The sequence below is a fragment of the Physella acuta genome, unplaced genomic scaffold (assembly GCF_028476545.2).
Source record: "Physella acuta isolate Inbredline_101_S28 unplaced genomic scaffold, ASM2847654v3 ptg000322l, whole genome shotgun sequence".
Classification (NCBI taxonomy): Eukaryota; Metazoa; Mollusca; class Gastropoda; family Physidae; genus Physella; species Physella acuta.
This window is the reverse complement of record NW_026731841.1, coordinates 963,099-979,798: the sequence shown is the minus strand read 5'-3', so window position 1 is coordinate 979,798 and position 16,700 is coordinate 963,099. Positions and strand designations below refer to the sequence as shown.

The 16,700-nt window shown below is 35.2% G+C and overlaps 2 protein-coding genes across 5 annotated transcripts; both read left to right on the top strand.

Moving 5' to 3' along the window:
• The first annotated feature begins 1,111 nt into the window (after positions 1 to 1,111).
• LOC131940590 (cell division cycle protein 20 homolog) lies at positions 1,112 to 7,044 on the top strand. Of its 4 annotated transcripts, none has more exons than XM_059299293.1 (11): positions 1,112 to 1,158; positions 2,521 to 2,762; positions 3,204 to 3,304; positions 3,455 to 3,608; positions 3,717 to 3,845; positions 3,978 to 4,177; positions 4,500 to 4,594; positions 4,784 to 5,018; positions 5,491 to 5,616; positions 5,763 to 5,880; positions 6,358 to 7,044. In XM_059299293.1, exons 2-11 carry the CDS (start codon positions 2,534 to 2,536, stop codon positions 6,537 to 6,539), a joined length of 1,569 nt encoding a protein of 522 aa, XP_059155276.1. In that variant the 5' UTR covers positions 1,112 to 1,158; positions 2,521 to 2,533; the 3' UTR covers positions 6,540 to 7,044. The 4 variants fall into 4 exon arrangements, with proteins under 4 accessions (XP_059155276.1, XP_059155275.1, XP_059155277.1 ...); XM_059299292.1 differs by having other exon boundaries at positions 1,145 to 1,257; XM_059299294.1 differs by lacking the exon at positions 1,112 to 1,158 and adding an exon at positions 1,170 to 1,217.
• Positions 7,045 to 9,730: 2,686 nt separating this feature from the next.
• Positions 9,731 to 16,480, top strand: LOC131940570 (GPI mannosyltransferase 3). Its single transcript, XM_059299263.1, has 10 exons — positions 9,731 to 10,066; positions 10,442 to 10,602; positions 10,716 to 10,833; positions 10,954 to 11,070; positions 11,309 to 11,418; positions 11,573 to 11,734; positions 11,901 to 12,158; positions 12,299 to 12,776; positions 13,093 to 13,307; positions 14,217 to 16,480. Exons 1-10 carry the CDS (start codon positions 9,899 to 9,901, stop codon positions 14,509 to 14,511), a joined length of 2,082 nt encoding a protein of 693 aa, XP_059155246.1. The 5' UTR covers positions 9,731 to 9,898; the 3' UTR covers positions 14,512 to 16,480.
• The last annotated feature ends 220 nt before the right edge of the window (positions 16,481 to 16,700 follow it).

Sequence of the window (16,700 nt, the reverse complement as noted above, 5' to 3'; positions counted from 1 at the left end):
AATCTATATTATTGATACAAAAATGTTTTACCATTAACCGCAAATTTAAGTTAAACCAAGCTATTTGTAGATCTAGCATTTTTTTTTTAAATACTAATAATGCCATGAAGCTTAAGTGTTAAGTTAAATAAACTTCAAATCAAACTTTTATCAAATACCACATCTACTAAGTTACTACCTTGATCTGAAGAAGCCATTATTAACTGAAGTAACGTTCTTTTAGCCGTTATCGTGGCCTACCTAGAAAATACTAAAATAAAAAAGTATCCATAGTAGTAGAAGTTTTAGAGGTGCGTTTGGCAGATTAAGTAGTAATAGTAGTACTATTAGTGGCACTATTCTCAAGTTTATATTAAATCCAGCACAAGTTCATATGGGTAAATGACATCTCTATTAAGTCATATCGGTTATAAAAATGAATAACCTCTGTCACTGAATTAAGCCACCGACAGCTTGGCTATCCATTGGGCAGCTGATTAAGTATTTAGTTCACCGGCCTGTGGTCAGCATTATGCTCAGTCCCCTTTACACATTCACGAACGTTCAAGTACCCATCTGAGCTACGTGGACTAAGGGCGTCAAAGACCCAACTCGAAACTTGGTCAGTTATGCGTGGAGCTTCTTTCAGTCTGAAACACCCCACCCCCCCCTTCCGAACGAAATTTGAATTTATATAGAAAATGTATACTTTTGACACTTGACAGTGTTCCCCCCCCCCCCCCCCCCCCCCCCCCCCCTAGAAATTGTGTGCACCCCCGGAGAATTAAGTCTGGAAGAAACACTGAAGAAGACGTCGTCCTCCACCTTTTGGGAGCTTATGTTACAATCTAAGTAGCAGTACACAAGTAATATCTAGATCTAGAAAGCGCTTCTCCCTCCTTTCCATTCGGGAGCTGTGTTACTAGTTTTTCTACGCCAAGTCGCGAAACAAGGGGTTTATAGACCCTAGTAGTAGTAAAAGCTAGGCTAGTCTAGACCTAAAACAAATGTATTTGTTATCTCCTCTATTGAAGATCTTAATTCTTAACCAATAGTGGTTCAGTTTTTATTTTTTGTTAGCCAATCAAATGTGTGTGCTTTATTATAAATAGGCCTATGCCTAGGCCCCTACCTAATGCAAATAGCTAGCCTAGGCTGGGATTAACTCATATTTAAATAGTAAACACGTCCAGGCTTGTTTGTCTATAAATAGAAAATTTCCACATGCAATAGCATTCGTAAATACTTAATAAATACACCTGACAGGTTCTAGACCTAGTTAGTAGTCTAGTCACTAGTGTCTAATCGATCTATTACTTTAGCCTGCGTTTTTAGTGGCTGTAGAAAACTGTACTAGTGTACTGTGTTGTAGATAGATCATAGAATCTAGTCTAGATCTAGAAATCTAGATTCATCTCTAGATTCTAGATCTAGAATTCTAGATACTAGATAGACTCTAACTAGCTAGACGAACTTACTACTTTAAGTACTACTACTACTAGATCTAGTACTTAGATCTAGATCTAGTACTTAAACTTTAGACGAGATCTAGATTTATATCTAGATTCTAATCTAGCCAGTAGTACTAAGTACTTAGCTCTCCTAGATCTAGATCTAGACTAGATCTAGATAAGTAGATGAGTCTAGATCTATATTCATATTAGATCTAGCTAGACCCCTCTAATTACTAATTACTAGTAATTAGTAATTAAGTAATTACTGCTGCAGTACAGTCACTCAGTTAACACCACAGGCACAGGTCAGTGCAAATGGTTTAATTTTAATGTAGATCTAGAATCTAGATCTAGATTACATCAGTCCAGTTGACAACTGAGTTGTCAAGTTGCAGTCAAAATAAATTTTATATTTATTAATTTAAAAGATTGATTTTAACTTATTTTAATTAGGCCTAAGTAATTTGAAATTGAATTCTAGATATTAGATAAATTAATCTAGATCTAGATCTAGAGATTCTAGATCTAGAAGTAAAAAAGCCACAAAAATTTAAGGAGAATAAGTTACTGAATATTCTGAATAAGCCTTGAATTTGATTTCCTTTTTAATTTAAGAATAGAAAATATTGTAGGATTATAAATAAATGTGTGGTGTTTTTTTTTAGTGACTTATTCATAAGTATTAGGCCTACAGTCATATTATTAGGCCTACAGTTAGGCCCATAGTTTACAAAGTTTACATTAATAATTACTTCTGACTAAAAATATTTAGATCTAGAGTCTATGTCTCTGTGACACTATGTGTGCAATGAAATTTACAATATGAGTCTATGAATACAACCTGAGCATATGCATTAATTATGTATTTTAAATTTTTAATTAATATTTTTTGTATTTTTTTTTCTTATTTTTAGTAGATTCAAAAGATAATTCTTAAGGTTTTTAAATATATTTTGTATTTGTATTGTTACTCCATTATCTGATAATGCCATTAAAATGGACTATAGTAATCTTTCCATTAACTGACTAGACAAATAATATTACTTAAGTCATAGCTTTACTGTTTCTAACAAATATTCTGTTATAGGTCTCTTTTAAATATGGCATACTTTGAACTAGAAAATGAAGTGAACAGTGCCTTAAGAATGGATCATACAATACCCCGTGGTCCTCTACTACACTCTCAGCGATGTGAACAGTCAAACTCTAATTCAGCCACAAATTTGTCTCTGAATACCAGCAGTAGTGCTGTGAAAACTCCCTGTAAGGCACTCAGTAAAGAATACTCAAGTACAGCTAAAACTCCTAGTAGAACACCAAGTTCAACAGGTATTGAGTTTTAATAGAATTAAATTTCACTCTTAAAACTGTAAATGGGTGAAAAGTTGAGCTTAGGAAAAAATTAAATATTTTATATGGTTTTATGTGGGTTTGCACTGGCAGATGCCATGTTGCCTTCCAACGACACATCTTAAATTTGGGCTGTTGTATTTAAGTGTACATCTTTGGTATCATAAGTTATTATCTGCTGATGGACACTTTGCCCAGTCAGCTTCACCAGAGCCAGGTGTTTCAAGTGGCCTCCATGGTTACTATAATGGCCTTACTTCACCCATCCCCAGCTATCACCTACTTAACGTTTTCTATAACACCCCCCCCCCCCCCCCCCCCCCACAATGAGGACAAAGATTCATTTTTACCATTCACAAAATGGTTAACTTTTACAGTTATATTATTTAAAGTTTAAAATTTCATTTTGTAACTTTGCAGGACGAAAGAAAACACCTAGCAATCGTTCAAAAACACCATCGACTGCTGACAGATTTATCCCTGTAAGAAGCTCTACACAGTTTGATGCAGCACATTACAAGGTTAAACAAACATTTGTAACTTTAAGGAAAGTTTAGAGATTGACTAAATCAAAAGCACTATTGAAATGATTTTAAACCAGAACCATAGAGTAATTAATAGAATTTAATATTGTTGTCCATGTTTAACAAGTGATTTTTGTATATTTTAAGATTTGCACTCAAACAGAAAGTTCCGCTGTACAATGGTCATTGATGAGTCCTTCCCAGCAGGAGTACAGGCAACTGATGAATGAAAATTTAAATGGTGACACACTACAGAAAAAAATTATTTCATTTAATGAAAAGCCACCAATGGCACCTGAAGGTTTGTCTATATTTATTTGTTCTGGTAATCGTATACTAAACATTTGCTTGTTTCTGTTTTTACTATTAGACAAGATAAAAGTTGAAGACTTTAATCTGCTTCTAACAGGCTATCATAACAGTTTACAAGTATTGTACAGTACAAGTAAAGTTGGTGCCAGCTGTAAAAAAACAACCAGGCATATTCCACAACAGCCAGATAGAATCCTAGATGCTCCAGATATACTGGATGATTATTGTGAGTTTTTTGTTAAACTGTAGCTTTTGTCGCAGTTTTCACATAATTTGAATTGACATAATTTTAAGCCAGTGTTTTTCTTATTTTATTTTTTTATCACGTAACTTCAGGTTTTTAAAAAATTTCTTACAGATTTGAGTTTAATTGATTGGTCTTCTCAAAATATGCTGGCAGTTGCATTGGGTTCCAGTGTGTATCTGTGGAATGCTTCTAAAGGAGAAATCACACTTCTTCTCCAACTAAGTGAGGTGGGCGGAGATTATGTCAGTTGTGTTAACTGGACTGCTGATAGTAACCATCTAGCTGTTGGTTTATCAAGTGGATGTGTTGAGGTGATTTGTCTTTCACGGTATTCAATTACTAAACTTATTTGCACTGCAGCTACTTGCACAGATAATACATACATAAAAATTACATTATTTGTTAATTTGATTTGCAATATTTAAATGTTGTTTTACTAATGTTTGTACTATTAAGACAAACAAAAAAACAGGAAAGATTGCTGTAGTAAAACCAAGTAGAAAGTAGAATCTAATCGCGGAGATATGCAAACTGACAGTTTGTTTAGGATTTTTAAAGATAACTTGTATGATTGAATATTTCATTCCGTTGCGTCATTGTAATATTACAGTGACTAATTGATTTGAATTTCAGCTGTGGGATGCTTCTCAACAGAAAAAATTAAGAACAATGTCTGGCCACGCTGCAAGGGTTGGAGCTTTAGATTGGAACTCCTATTTACTGAGCAGGTTTTCATACAATATTTTGATCTCTCCCCATTCTCATCTTTTCTTTATCTGGTTTTAGAGAGTATTATCTTTTTTCAAGTGCTGCCACCTACTCATCTTCTTTTTTTTTTTTTTTTTTGGTTAAAGTCTATTTTTAAAAGAAATTTTAAGATTCAATTTCTTAAAAAATATTTCCTATTTAAACACTAGTGGTTCAAGAAGTGGTAGCATTCATCACCATGATGTAAGGGTGGCAGAACATCAGGTTGGCACCCTACTAGGTCATACACAGGAAGTTTGTGGCCTTAAGTGGTCACCTAATGGGAGACATCTAGCCAGTGGCGGTAATGACAACGTGCTTAATATTTGGCCAGCGACTTCTGGGTCCTTCACCACTGCTGCAGAACCTCTTTACACATTCAATCAACACCAGTCAGCTGTGAAGGTGACTATCATATAACATAGCCAGCTGTTTTATTTTGTTTAAGTAGACTTACTATTTCTTTTACTTTAACTTGTTTATTCAGCACTATATTTTGATCAACCGATTACTCTTGTATTTAGTTTTCATACAAAAAGCTTACTGACAGAAGGGAATAAAAGATATTGAATTTGGAAAGCGAGAAAAGTAAATGATGTATTGCAAACTAAACAACTTTTAACATTTTTTTCTTAAAATTTAGATGACATGCAAAACATTTATAGAATGTTTTTTAAAACTAAATTTTTTGTCATTATTCTGTTCAGGGGTGGATTAAAGCACTTTATGATATGACAGTGAAAAACGCAATGATAAAGATTATTATATGCATTGTTTACTATTCTGTTTATTTATGTTCATAGTAGTTTTTTGTTGATCTTTTCTTAATTTTTTGAGCATTTATCAATGAATTCTATTTTTTTTTAAAATGATTCAGGCTTTAGCTTGGTGTCCATGGCAACCAAATGTTCTGGCTAGTGGTGGAGGTACAGCAGATAGACACATCAGATTTTGGAACTGTAACAACGGCACCAGTCTAAGCTCTGTAGATACCAACTCTCAGGTATAGTTCATCATTTTTCTAAAATTCATACAGCAAATATTATTTCATAATACAGCCATTAGCAAAGCCGTTAATTCTGTTGATTCGTTTGGAATTATTCATTATTAATTAGTTATGTTGTAAATATCTTATGTGTTGATTTTTAGGTGTGTGCTTTGCTTTGGTCTGTGGATTATAAAGAACTGGTCTCAGGTCATGGCTATATGCACAATCAACTCATTCTGTGGAAATACCCAGCCATGAGTAAAGTGGCAGAACTTACAGGTAAAAGTCAGATTTTTTTTCTTGTTAGCAGAAAAAATATTTTTATTTAGTTAATTAATTAAACCATTTTTTTTTTAAATTAATTTATTGAAATGTTAATAAAAATATCCAGGTGTGTTTAATTTAGACAAAAGAAACGTTTACTACTGCACATGTGCCTGTGAGACTATAAAATACTTTTCTCTGTCCCAGGTAACACAGGCAGGGTACTGCACATGCCAGACTATAAAATACTTTTCTCTGTCTCAGGTCACACAGGCAGGGTACTGCACATGCCAGACTATAAAATACTTTTCTCTGTCTCAGGTCACACAGGCAGGGTACTGCACATGCCAGACTATAAAATACTTTTCTCTGTCCCAGGTCACACAGGCAGGGTACTGCACATGCCAGACTATAAAATACTTTTCTCTGTCCCAGGTCACACAGGCAGGGTACTGCACATGCCAGACTATAAAATACTTTTCTCTGTCCCAGGTCACACAGGCAGGGTACTGCACATGTGCCTGTCACCAGATGGTACAACAGTAGTCTCTGCTGGCGCTGATGAGACGTTGAGGTTGTGGAAATGTTTTGAGGTTGATGCCAAGACAAAGAAAACAAAAACCAAAGCTGAAAGCAAAGATTCAACTTCCTGTTTGAGGTTACATTTGCGATAAGAATTAGTACAAACTAGTTACTATTTGGTGGTATTTTAAAAATATTCATTGCTTTACTGAGCTGTGCATTTCTTTTTTTTATTGACTTTGTGTCAAACTGTGATTTATTTTTATAGCTGTATATGCTTTTGGTTATTTCTGGGCAAGTATTTTTTATTTTTTTGGTACTAGGCCTTCTAGGTGAAAGATTTCCATTCATTTACTTTAAGAAGTTAAAAAAAAGTTTCTCACAACATTTTTTAAGTCTCCATCACAGAATAGGTAAAAATAATTTAATATTTTAATTTACAAATTTGAGTTTTTTAAAACTATACATTTTCACTAATATAAAGCAATTTATATGCAACACTAACTATAACAAGTAAAACTAATTTATTAATTAGTCTAAATGGTAGATAAACATTATGATCCCAAAGTATTTTTCTTATTTTAAAATTTACTTTTTAAATAAATGAGGTTAAATGTATTGAAAACAAACAATATTAAATAGCTACTAACTTGGTTGTATTGAATGTAAACAGTAGACAAACATGAACACCAAGATGTGAGAGTCAACAGCCTGATGTTAGCAGAAATACTTCAGTATTTGTGTTGGACCATTCATAGGCTGTTTAATATTGTGTGGCTGTTATTTGTAAAAAAAACTTACATATTTTTAGGTCATGTTCATAATCATCATATTATTTTAGAAAGTGCTATAACATTATATGTTTTTAACCAAGGCTATAGTTTTTAATCTATTATATTTATATTACTAGATATATTTTTTTTATAAAATATTTTAGGCTGTTTTTATGCTTTATATGTTGTGTACATTTCTGCTATTTATGGAACATTTTTTGCGTTCATTTTACATTAAATATAAATGTATATTGAATTTTGAATAAACATATGTTGATACTGAGCAGACTGATTTTAAAAATCTTTAATGTTTTACTCCCATGTTTATGTTGTTGAATTCAATATAATATTCACATTAAAGAATGGGGAAATGTAAAACCATATTTCCTTTGCAGTTGTAAGAGTGACTGTCAAAAAAATAAAATAACAAAATCAACTGTCAAACTGTCATCAATATAATAAGTTAAAACTCAGACTAAAAATCAGGATTTTTTTGTGGAAGCAAGAAAAGGTAAAGGCCCCATGTGTCCTGGGCACAGAAAAAAAAAGACATTGAAGAAAATTTATAATAGAAATTATGGAACACGCCATTACGGAACAAGACAAATTTTAATGTGTAAAGCTGAGACATTCATCAGTGACAGCTACATGACAAATTTTGTTCTAGACATTAAAACAGACATTCATCTGTGACAGCTACATGACAAATTTTGTTCTAGACATTAAAAACAGACATTCATCTGTGACATCAACTTGGCACATTTTCATGTGTAAAGCTGAGACAGAAAGTCTATGACAGAAGAGGTTAGAACTGCAGCCACCACTCCTGCAGAAGATCTGAGAACAAGTTCCAGTCAATAGCACACTGAGATACCTAGTGAAGCTTCCAGTAAAAAGTGACATTTCTCTGTTCAACTGGAGAGAAATCTTGCGATTGTATGATATACCCCTAACTGGGACCTTACCAGAATTATGCAAGAAAGACTGAAGAAAATATTGGACAAGAAATTGGGAACAGGCAGGTTTTAGTCAGAATATATCATGTACTCACCCAGGGGCGTAGCGAGGGGGGGGGGGGGCCGGGGGGTGCGGACCGCACCGGGTGACACCATTTAGGGGGGTGACACCAAGGCAAAAAATAGCAAAATATATAGAGAAAAACTCGAGGGGGGGTGGGGTGCAAATCGAAAACTTGAGGGGGGGGGGGGTGCAAATCGAAAGTTTGAGGGGGGGGGGTTGCAAATCGAAAATTTGAAAGTTTGTCCCTGGGAAGGGTCTCTATGCCTCTGGGGGGGGGGGTGACACCATTAAGTGCCGCACCGGGTGACACCCGACCTCGCTACGCCACTGTACTCACCACACAGCCACTAAGAACATACATGTTAAACAATCACATGGCAATCACCTCTGTATTTGACCATTGAGGATTCTGAGTGGGCGTTTGATAGTGTAGACATAAATGACGTCACGCTTTTTTGACGCTTTTTACCTCCCCCTCCGCTTCGTCACACATCGTCACAAAAAGGCAGAGCCCCTCTTAAAATATCGTCAGACCTCATCCTACCCCCCCCTCCTTAAAATTGCAGTTGAATTTTTCTTTAAATACGATATTTTTCCAAAATCTTTTCTGAACTCTGTCAACATAGAGTATTTTAAATAATTCCTATTAGATCTAGATCTACAAGTTTTCTAAAACACGAAATAACGGCTAAAATTCGTTTTCTAACATTACTTTTTTATTATACAAAAGTGTGCCGTCACACCATCTGAACCCCTCCCCCTCATCACACACCGTCACAAAATTACGCCCCCCCCCCCAACGAGTGTGACGTCATTTATGGACGACCCTTTAGTAGATGTGGTAAGAGTTTTTAGCGCAATTTCCATACTGGCAATTGCGATTATTAACTCGTCATTTCTGGTGATGGATGTGTGTCCGCAGCTTTAAGTCGTATCTCCTCCTCAACGAAGCAATATCGAGGACTAGTTCCAAAAGCAAATATGTTAAGCAAGTTCCGAGGATGATTGTGGGCCAAAAAAATTCCCGGAATTCCTTCCTGGATTTCCCGGAAAAGCCAAAAAACCTGGAAAAAAATGTAGTTTTTGGCCCATATCTCGGCAACCAGACCACTTAGCGACTTGAAACATTTACCAATCGATTCCTGCCATAATTTAGAACAATATTGCCGAAGAAAGTTTTCAAAAATATCCTTTCGTTCGGTCACAAAAAATTAATTAAGAATTTTTAAACTGAACATCGTGTAGGCCTAGGATGATATTTTTAATTTAAACTGAGCATCGTGTAGATTTTAGCGCAAAAAAATATCCTTTCGTTCGGTCACAAAAAAATTAAAAATTGTTATGGATAACATAAGGACACATTTTTAGACGTAGCATAGGTAGACTTTATTTAAATATTATTATTAATTAAGCCTACTCTAAAATCGAAGAATATCTCTTAAGAATAAAATTTGTCTCATGTCTTTTTATTTTTTGATAAACTTTTAAATATTTTTTAGAAATCAAGGGACATGACTAGCAATTATTGGACAAGCGGCCATAACAACGAAACGAGCTTACATTTACATTTCTTATTAAATTAAATCTTATTCAATAAGACTTATTGTCTCACCCATAAGATTAAAACAACAACAACAAAGCTATAAAAATGGAAACAATGTGTTGACAATTGTGCCACATATAATATAGATCTAGATCTTGATTTCTGATTCTAAATCATGACCAAAGATAGTAAATCACAGTCCACAATCAGACGGAGAAAAGGAAAACAAGTGGCGCTTGCTTTACAAAAGATCAAAGAAGAAACTCCTAAGCAGATAATTGGCTTTGATGAACAAATTGCTGCACTAGAGGCGGATGAAAAATGCTACTTGTTTGATGACAGAGTAATATTATAGTAATAGATCTATATATTAATAGTTTAATAGGCTATTTTACATTTACACTACACTTGATGGGGGTGGGGGGGGGGGGGGGGGGGGGGAGGATCATGTAATTTTTTTGTTTAAATCATTAGGCCCAATAAATTGTTTATTACTTACTTAGGCCTAGTTGTTTGTGTAGAAACCTGAAAGAAAACCTTCTCAGCAGTGTCTATTATTAAATACATTAAATGTTGAAAATTAGAATAAAGTGTTTTAAAGAATAGCTCTATAATGAGCACTTGTTAAAAGATTTTCATCTAAAAAACAACTATAAACTGGAGCTGAGTATGTTTTTTTTCTATGGGAAAAAACTCAAATTATTGAAATATTTGACAGGTTTTTGGACCAGTCATGTTACGACGTTTGATGTTCAGCTCTCGCTCATTGTTTCTGGCCCTGTTTTCAATACGAGTGGCAAATGCATTGCTGATACAAACACAATATGTCCCTGATGAATATTGGCAGAGTCTTGAAGTGGCGCATAAAATGGTATTTGGGTAGGTCACAATCTGGACATCTATATTCATTTTAATTTAAACTTTTATAAAAATAGAGCAAGTTAAGTATACATGTATATTCTTTGTAATTAGTGTTTCTGTTAATTACTTAGGTATGGTTACATGACATGGGAGTGGAGAGAAGGACTTCGAGGCTACTCTTATCCTTTACTTTTTGCTTTTTTCTTTAAAATTTTGAACCTCTTGGGCTTGGACTCACGGACAGTGTTGGTAATATTTCATTTAAAACAATTTTTTTTGTAATTTTGGTATGAGTGCACCTCAAATGACAAGACTTTTAAAAAAATTAATCCTCAAATATCAGATGTAAACAATGTTCTTTGTCGCCAGATCAAGGTGCCTAGGCTTGTTCAAGGCTTTATTGCAGCCTATGGTGACCTTCAGTTGTACAAACTTTCATCCAAGCTAAGTGGGAGAGCTACAGCACAGTGGACACTTCTGTGCCATGTAAGATTTTTTTTTAGTATAATCTTTAATTTTTATAGTAATTTTCTTCTTGTAAATGGCAGTTTCAACACCTCAAAGTTAGATTCTAAAAAACATACTCCACAAACTTGTACACATAAATAAAATCTTCAGACTTATCATTGTTGTAACAACTTTTAAACTTAATTAAAATTGTTAAAAGTTAATAATAAAATTGTATCTGTTTTGCCAATTCACTAATGCATACATCACCTCACAGCTCCTTTCCTGGTTCACAATTTACTGCTGTACAAGAACCTTGAGCAACTCCACTGAGACAACTCTTGTCATTGCTGCACTAAGTTACTTCCCATGGCCAGATCACCCCTCGTAGGTCAAGTTATATCTACCTTTGCATAACGTTATAAAAATATTTGATCAAACTTTGTCACATAATTTAATATTTAATTACTCTATTGTATTCTTGTAATTTAATTCTATACAGCATAAAAGTTTGACAACTGCTTATATTTGAATAATTTAGGCAGCCCAAAGATGTGTACAAGTTTTTGATTCTAGCAGCCCTTTCAGTTATAGTTCGTCCCACTGCTGCTGTCATTTGGATACTGCTCTGCTCATGGCACTTACAACGGATGCATGGATCACCTTTGTTTAGCAATGTTGTCAAAAATTATTTTTTTGTCGGGTGTGTAGACTTCAATCATTAGAGAAAATTAACATTTCAGCTGTTTGATTGTAAAACTTGTTTCTTCCAGTGTTAGATCTCTAAAACTAAACAATGGCCTTGTTTTGTGCTATAATTGACCTGTTACTGCTACTTTAAAAAAAATATACTTGTCTAAAATTTTCAGATTTCTGATGCTGGGTATCTCTGTGGTGATTGATCGCGTTTGGTATGGTCGTTGGGTTTTCGTCCAGTTGAACTTCCTGTTGTTTAACGTGGTCCATGGCGGAGCTAGCATCTACGGTGTTCACCCCTGGCATTGGTATTTTTTTCAAGGATTTCCCGTCATTTTAGGAACTTTTATTTTCCCTTTTCTCCTGGGTGCATGGCGGTCCAAAAACAAAGGATTGCTGTGGATCATTTTGTGGATACTGGCTACACACAGGTTAGATTTAGTCAATTTGTACAGACGCATTTTAATTTTATTCAAACTATTATTTGTTGTCATTAATTGTTTATGCAAAATTTTATTACATTTTTAAAATCCAAAATAAATAAATATTAAATTTTTGAATTCCTCTCCAGTTTTCTCCCGCACAAGGAGTTTCGTTTCATTCTCATGGCTCTTCCATTGGCGATGCATTACTGCGGCGTTTATTTCCAAACGTTATGTTGCCAGCCTCCGCTCAAAAAGTTCAAACCTAAAAAGGAGAGCAGCAGAAAGCAAGCTGAGCCAGACGACAACAAAAGTCAGCAGAGCTGTGAGAGTATCCAGGAGGAAGATGTGGGTGATGAGGTGAAGGCAGCAACCACCACACAAGTAGCAGGAGAACCAGCAGGGTCAAAAAGTCAAAGTTCCAGCAGTGGTGATCACCTGCAGGCATCAAGCAGTGGTGATCACCTGCAGGCATCAAGCAGTGGTGATCGCCTGCCTGCAACAGGGAGTCCAACACAAGCTGACAGTGAGGAGGCCAAAAATAGTTTTCAGAACAGAAGAGCCAAACTCCAATCTTCAGGTACTTTGGAGGAAGATGAGGACTCCAAAGTAACAGTTGACCCTGAGGTAACAACTTTAATATTTTAAAATTTTGTTTAATTAATAAATAACTGTAGTCCATAAGATGGTTTGGCTGAGTGGCAGAGCATTTGAATGCTATTCTAAAAGTCTCAAGTTCAGATCCTAGATTCAGGTATCTATTAGTAAAACCTGAGTCGACCCAGCTTTAATGGGTACCTGACTTGTCACAAGGAAAGTAAAGTAGTTGTCTATTGCAGCCACATGTCATATGCACTAAAACAGATAAGCTGCTTCTCATCTATCTAAAAGGTAAAACTTTATTTGTGACTTAGTTAAGTGAAATTTTTGCTTGATCAAACAGGTGTTGAGAGATGCGCAACACAAGCGCAACCTGGCAAAGGCCAAGGTGTTTGTGGTACTGCTGGGGGTGACCAACCTGCTGCCTGCCATGTATTTCTGCCTGATACACCAGAGGGGAACCATCATGGCCACCAAGTACCTGCACGACGCCAGCCTCAAACACCCAGACATGGACGTGCTTTTCCTGATGCCCTGTCATTCCACACCTTACTACAGGTAACCTGTCATTCCACACCTTACTACAGGTAACCTGTCATTCCACACCTTACTACAGGTAACCTGTCATTCCACACCTTACTACAGGTAACCTGTCATTCCACACCTTACTACAGGTAACCTGTCATTCCACACCTTACTACAGGTAACCTGTCATTCCACACCTTACTACAGGTAACCTGTCATTCCACACCTTACTACAGGTAACCTGTCATTTCACACCTTACTACAGGTAACCTGTCATTCCACACCTTACTACAGGTAACCTGTCATTCCACACCTTACTACAGGTAACCTGTCATTCCACACCTTACTACAGGTAACCTGTCATTCCACACCTTACTACAGGTAACCTGTCTTTCCACACCTTATTACAGGTAACCTGTCATTCCACACCTTACTACAGGTAACCTGTCTTTCCACACCTTATTACAGGTAACCTGTCTTTCCACACCTTATTACAGGTAACCTGTCATTCCACACCTTACTACAGGTAACCTGTCATTCCACACCTTACTACAGGTAACCTGTCATTCCACACTTTACTACAGGTAACCTGTCATTCCACACCTTATTACAGGTAACCTGTCATTCCACACCTTACTACAGGTAACCTGTAGTTCCACATCCTACTACAGGTAACCTGTCTTTCCACACCTTATTACAGATGACATTTGATATGGTTCTTCATCAACAATGATTGAAACTACTCTTGATACATATGATACTACTCTTCTATGGATTCATATGTTTTAGCTTCCTTTTCAATAAGAAAATGTTTGATTGAGAGAAAAACTGGTTTCTTGTAATTTTTTGGTATTTTTTTATTTGATGAAGAAATTGCCCAGTGTACTAAATCAAGGATTTCACTATCCCACATATTTTAACAAAACCCTCCCCTCTCCCCAGCTACGTTCACCAGAATATTTCAATGAGGTTCCTAAAATGTGAACCCAACCTCCTGGGAGTCTCAAACTACACAGAGGAAGCAGAGTTCTTCTACCAAGATCCCAAGCACTGGTTGCAGAAGGAGTATGTCAAAAGGAAACGTCCCTGGCCTACACACATCGTTTACTTCAGCAGTCTGCTCAATGACATCAGCGGCCTTCTGACCCAGGCTGGCTACAGGCTGTGTGAGCAGTTCTTTCATACTCACGTGCCAGAGGGGAGGGTGGGGGGCAGTGTTTTGGTCAGTTGTAGGTAAGCTGGTTCACCCATCTGTAGGTGGGCTAGTCCAGCAAGGTGTTGTTACTTAAACCTCCAGTTGTCCATATAAATCAACACTGGCACAAATGTAGCTTGCTGTGTATCTAGTCAACATGTTAACTGTTCATTCAAAGCCTCTGTTGTGACTGCTGATGAGTTCATTCATTTCTCTGTAAGTTTGTTTCATTACTTTTTTATGTCAACAATTGTACATAATATCTAATATTTTTAAAACAATTCCATAAAAACACTGTTCTGACAATCACTAAGATCAAACCTCAGTTTACTAACATCATTCCACAGTTAACTTTCAACTCATAAAGTTCTTGTTTAGTAAATATTGACTCTACATTAAATTATTAGATGTACAAATATGTTAAAATAAGCATTAAACTACAGTTCAATTAGCTCTATGCACTAAGGACTTTAACTAATTAAAGTTTATAATTGATTTACTAATTCAATTTATTTATATCACCATAGCTGTTCTTCCTTTATTGCAATAGACGGAATATAAATATATTTATACCTTTATAAAGTAATATTATTTTACAAAAGTTTTTTTTATAGAACTAATGGTGTGAAACAGTGTTTGTTGAAGTTATTGCCAATAGACATCTCGTGTGGGGCTAAACTAGCAGCGGAACACCAGGCCCACCAGGTGAACACGCAAGTTGTGTTATTGTTAGAACGTGTTTGTGTTTACTGTATGCTCACGCTGCTGTTTTTGTGACCCACAGCACTATATTCTCTCAGCTCTAGCCATGTGACAGTGGACCATAGAGAGGGGTAGAGGGTGGAAAGGTTGCATAAGTGCACCATTTAGTGTGGTATAGATGGATTTGATAGTGTGTCAAACCTCATAAAAATTTATGCCAGTTGACTCCCTCATTCATCAATAATTTAATTTAAGCCAAGGTAGATTCTAACTATACATACATTTTTGTTATTCTTTTGAGAGGGGAGGGGGAGAAGAGAAAGTTTTTGTAAAGATTTGTTCATGTCTAGGCGTGGCCACTGAGTCAAGGGACAAATTCATTGGTTAGGCCTATAATGACATGGATCAAACTGTGCAATTGTAGTTGAGCTTTCAATTCAAACCTAGTCCAGCATGATCTGATGAATTACCCCATCATACAAGATGTTAACTATTGCAGTAACTTTGTTTTCTCTGACACCTCAGCAATAATACATCAGAAGGTGCTGTTATTAATTGATGTGACACAAGGCATTGTCATTTTTATTTTTAAAGAAAATGTTTTATTATTAGCCCAATTTTTAAAATAAGTCTTTTGTTGATGAATATATTTTCTACACACATTTAAGTGTAGAGAATTATTTTTGGTTTCATTGCATTTTTACAATTTTTGTTTTTTTGATAACCTTAAAAAAAATCATGATAGCTGATTTCAAAATTTAAAAAATTTAGGCAAGATTAAAAAAAACAATGCTAATTAGGTTAAACAATGATTATTAATGGCTTTTAATTACAAGATTGATCACATGAAGTCATTTGTTTAGCCTGATGTTATAATTTGAGTTTTCTTTTAAGATGATTTTAACTACTGGTTTAGAAGAATTTACTTTGTAAAGTTTGTGTTACCAAAATAAAACTTGAACACATTCCAATTTATTTTTAAGCTTTTACTTTAGACCTGACAGGTGTAGTCTAGACTAATTAACTTCAGCAAATGAAATATATTTGTCACTTTTATTTAGTTAAAAATATTTTTACAGCTATTTTAATCTGTTTCATTATTTGCATACTATTACTAGTAAAGGTGTAAGGATGGGCGCATTCTAACAATTGTTCCCTGATAACAATAACCTGTCCATGCTTTTATCTTAACACCAATTTACGTAGACTGATGTAGATTGACCACACATAGTTAGCTTCTGTGCAAAAATAGTTAGTGCCATAAATTGTGTCATACGCTATGTTTAAATATTCTGTTCTCATAATCTAATAAAACCATTTGAAATGTCTAAAATCTTGTCCAATTTGTTCAAGTCTTTCACTACGTCTTTTCTTAGATGTGGTCATTGTCATCTTTCAAAATGTTTAGAATCTTCCATTTTGTGTTCAGTCTTGTCTATTAACTATTGTGACGCTAATTACTAATTAGACCTAACTAGTAATTACCATTACCTGGCCGTCTAACTTTACCTCAATTGACAGCTAGTGAT